This window comes from Mastomys coucha, unplaced genomic scaffold (assembly GCF_008632895.1).
Source record: "Mastomys coucha isolate ucsf_1 unplaced genomic scaffold, UCSF_Mcou_1 pScaffold3, whole genome shotgun sequence".
NCBI classification, from domain to species: domain Eukaryota; kingdom Metazoa; phylum Chordata; class Mammalia; order Rodentia; family Muridae; genus Mastomys; species Mastomys coucha.
Window position 1 is genome coordinate 41,446,212 of NW_022196909.1, and position 2,436 is coordinate 41,448,647.

The following is a 2,436-nucleotide window of genomic DNA, read 5'->3' on the forward strand; positions in this document are numbered from 1 at the left end:
CCCCCCCCCCCCCCCCCGATTCCTACAGGCTCCCTCCACTACAGATCATACATTCATGTCATCATGCCACCGGAAGATGTCTGAACAGACGCAGGCCAAAGAACTGGTGATGGGTCCGGCTAGACAGGCTTAGGGCTGAGCCCAGGACTCCACTTCCACGTCAGCATCTTCCTGACTACAGGAGTTGGAAGCTCCCTCCCCCCCGTTTTGGCTTTCACAGTTGGCCTTTGTACGTGGGTAGGATCCATGCGTTGGTTTGGGCTCTTCAAGTTTGGCTTCCCCGGGTACACTGAATGTCCTTTTCAGGACACCTTAAAAGAATAGTTCTGATAATGTTACCTGACTTAAGTGCACAGAAAGTGTCTTGCCCACGCTGGCCACAGGTGGTAAGCCACACTCTGTCTGGCCAGCATACTGTAAGGGGTGGGCAAGACAATTTGTGGTCACAGGTAAAAGGCTAGGCCTGTGTGGGGGAGGGAAAAGCCCTGGACGGCAGCAGTTTGACATCAGGCCAAGTCCTCAACACAAGCAAGAATTAGTGCTAAGAGGTTAAAACGTTATCCAAGGTCAGATGGATACAACAGACGTAGGAGACACGGAGAAAACTGATTAATATTATTGTGTAATATTAATGTTAGTAGCAATTAACAGCAGCGTGCAGGAAGGTACACAATAATGAAGAGAGGGAGAAAGGAGGGGCAGAGTGAAAACTCACATCTGGGTGGGGGATGGCGTACTGTCCCTGGATTGTGTAGGCCTGGAGCAGAGAGAGAGAGAGAGAAAGAGACAGTCAGTCAGCTTGGGATGTGGCGGGACCTCAGCTTGCTAGCCACTAGTGACCCAGCCTAGTATGCCCTAGGATGCTAAGCACATTCTGGGGACAGTGTTCTCCATCAATGCGCATCTCCACCCACTTAGCCCTGTTCTTAAAACTGGAAACCTACGGATGATCCACTTAACCCCCCAGTAAGAGGACCACTGGTTATGATTCAGCCCTCGAGACATTCAAATGAAAACAGAGGTTTTACAAGGGACCAATACAAGTTTTTTGCTAGAGTTGTAGGAATAAATGGGTATAAATTGATCACAGGATTGACCTTGTTTGTCTTACCAAATCTTATATGGAATCCCTCAGAGGGTAGGGGCTCCTCTCTGAAGGACAGTGGTACCCCCAAGACTCCTTCAATTTCAACCATTTCCCTTGCTTTAAATCCACATACCCTGCCGGCTTCCCCTACCCAGCCCCCACTCTGAAACCCCAGGGGCAGAGCCCTCAACTGTCCCTTCAGCTATCATGCCTTTCGGCAACTCAAGACAACAGACAAACAACACAGTCAAGGGAGAGCGAGACGACAGACAACTGTCTGGCTTCAGAGCCATGCCACACTATGCCGGTGGAGGGACAGGAGTAAGGACATGGCTTCCACCACCTGTGACCCACCCCTGAGGTCTCTGGACATCTGAAAGAGTTCCCTCAGGGGATCCGTCATGTGTCACTGCTATGGACCCAGAACCTCCCACATCTTTTTTTTTTTCCTTCAATGTGCTAAGAGTTTTTATCATAACCAAACACAGGAGCTCACAGCCAGGTGAGCACTTAACAGAGGCCTGGTTATAGGCCAGCAAGCCTGTTGTGGGATGACTGGGCTGTGCTAGCAGATGAAGAAAAATAATTCTATCAGATATGGTAGTTCCATGGAGAAAAAAGACAGGTTAACTGCTCTGTGGGGTGTGGGGGTGTGGGGGTGTGGGGGTGTGGGGTAGGGGTGCAATCTTGGCTTTTGGAAAACTGCTGTCAGGAATGTTCTCCCAGGTCCTACCCCAGGGAGCATCACCTGAGGAAGGAATTTGTGCATGCTGTCATTCCTGGCTGGACCACTGGGAACTATGAGTCCAGCTGCTCCCTCCCAGCCCTGTGTGGCTGAACAGAGCTGCAGAGCACAGCCTGGGTTGATGTCTAACCTCTCTCACTCCTTTCCCAGGGTTGTCTCAGGTCTCAGTAAGTTACTACTTGGGGGTAGTCAGCTTAGGCAAGCGGCTACGGAGTCAGTTACTGAAGATTCTAGGTCTCTTCATCTACTCCCTCTAACGTGTCAAGATACCCAGGTAGCCTCTTCCGGGGTCTACCCCGCGTCTTGGACACGTGGAGGCGGGGACGGAATCCTGGAGGGGACCTACCCAGGGCTAAGTTACATCTTTACTTCTGAGTTTGTGCTTTGGCTTACCAAAGCTTACCCAGCTTCCTTGCCGGATGACTCTCCTAGGAGTGTGTCCCCTATGTATAACCAAGGCAATCAAGGCCAGGCCATACTGTTCCAAGGGGATGGTGATGGTCTCTCAAAAGGCTAACACTGTCGGGGGATAAACAATAATAGCAGAGTGGCTGTCACCGCTGTGACTAGAGGAGGGGGTACTACTGGCTGTTATATAGGTAGA

The 2,436-nt window shown here is 50.9% G+C and overlaps 1 protein-coding gene across 12 annotated transcripts in view; it reads right to left on the reverse strand.

Moving 5' to 3' along the window:
* Pcbp3 (poly(rC) binding protein 3) overlaps window positions 1–2,436 on the reverse strand; it is a 220,614-nt gene that overhangs the window by 19,823 nt on the left and 198,355 nt on the right. For all 12 annotated transcript variants that reach the window (XM_031348496.1, XM_031348495.1, XM_031348494.1 and 9 more), the window contains one exon: window positions 716–757. In XM_031348496.1, coding sequence (XP_031204356.1) covers window positions 716–757 — 42 coding nt within the window. The remainder of the gene's footprint in view (window positions 1–715; window positions 758–2,436) is intronic.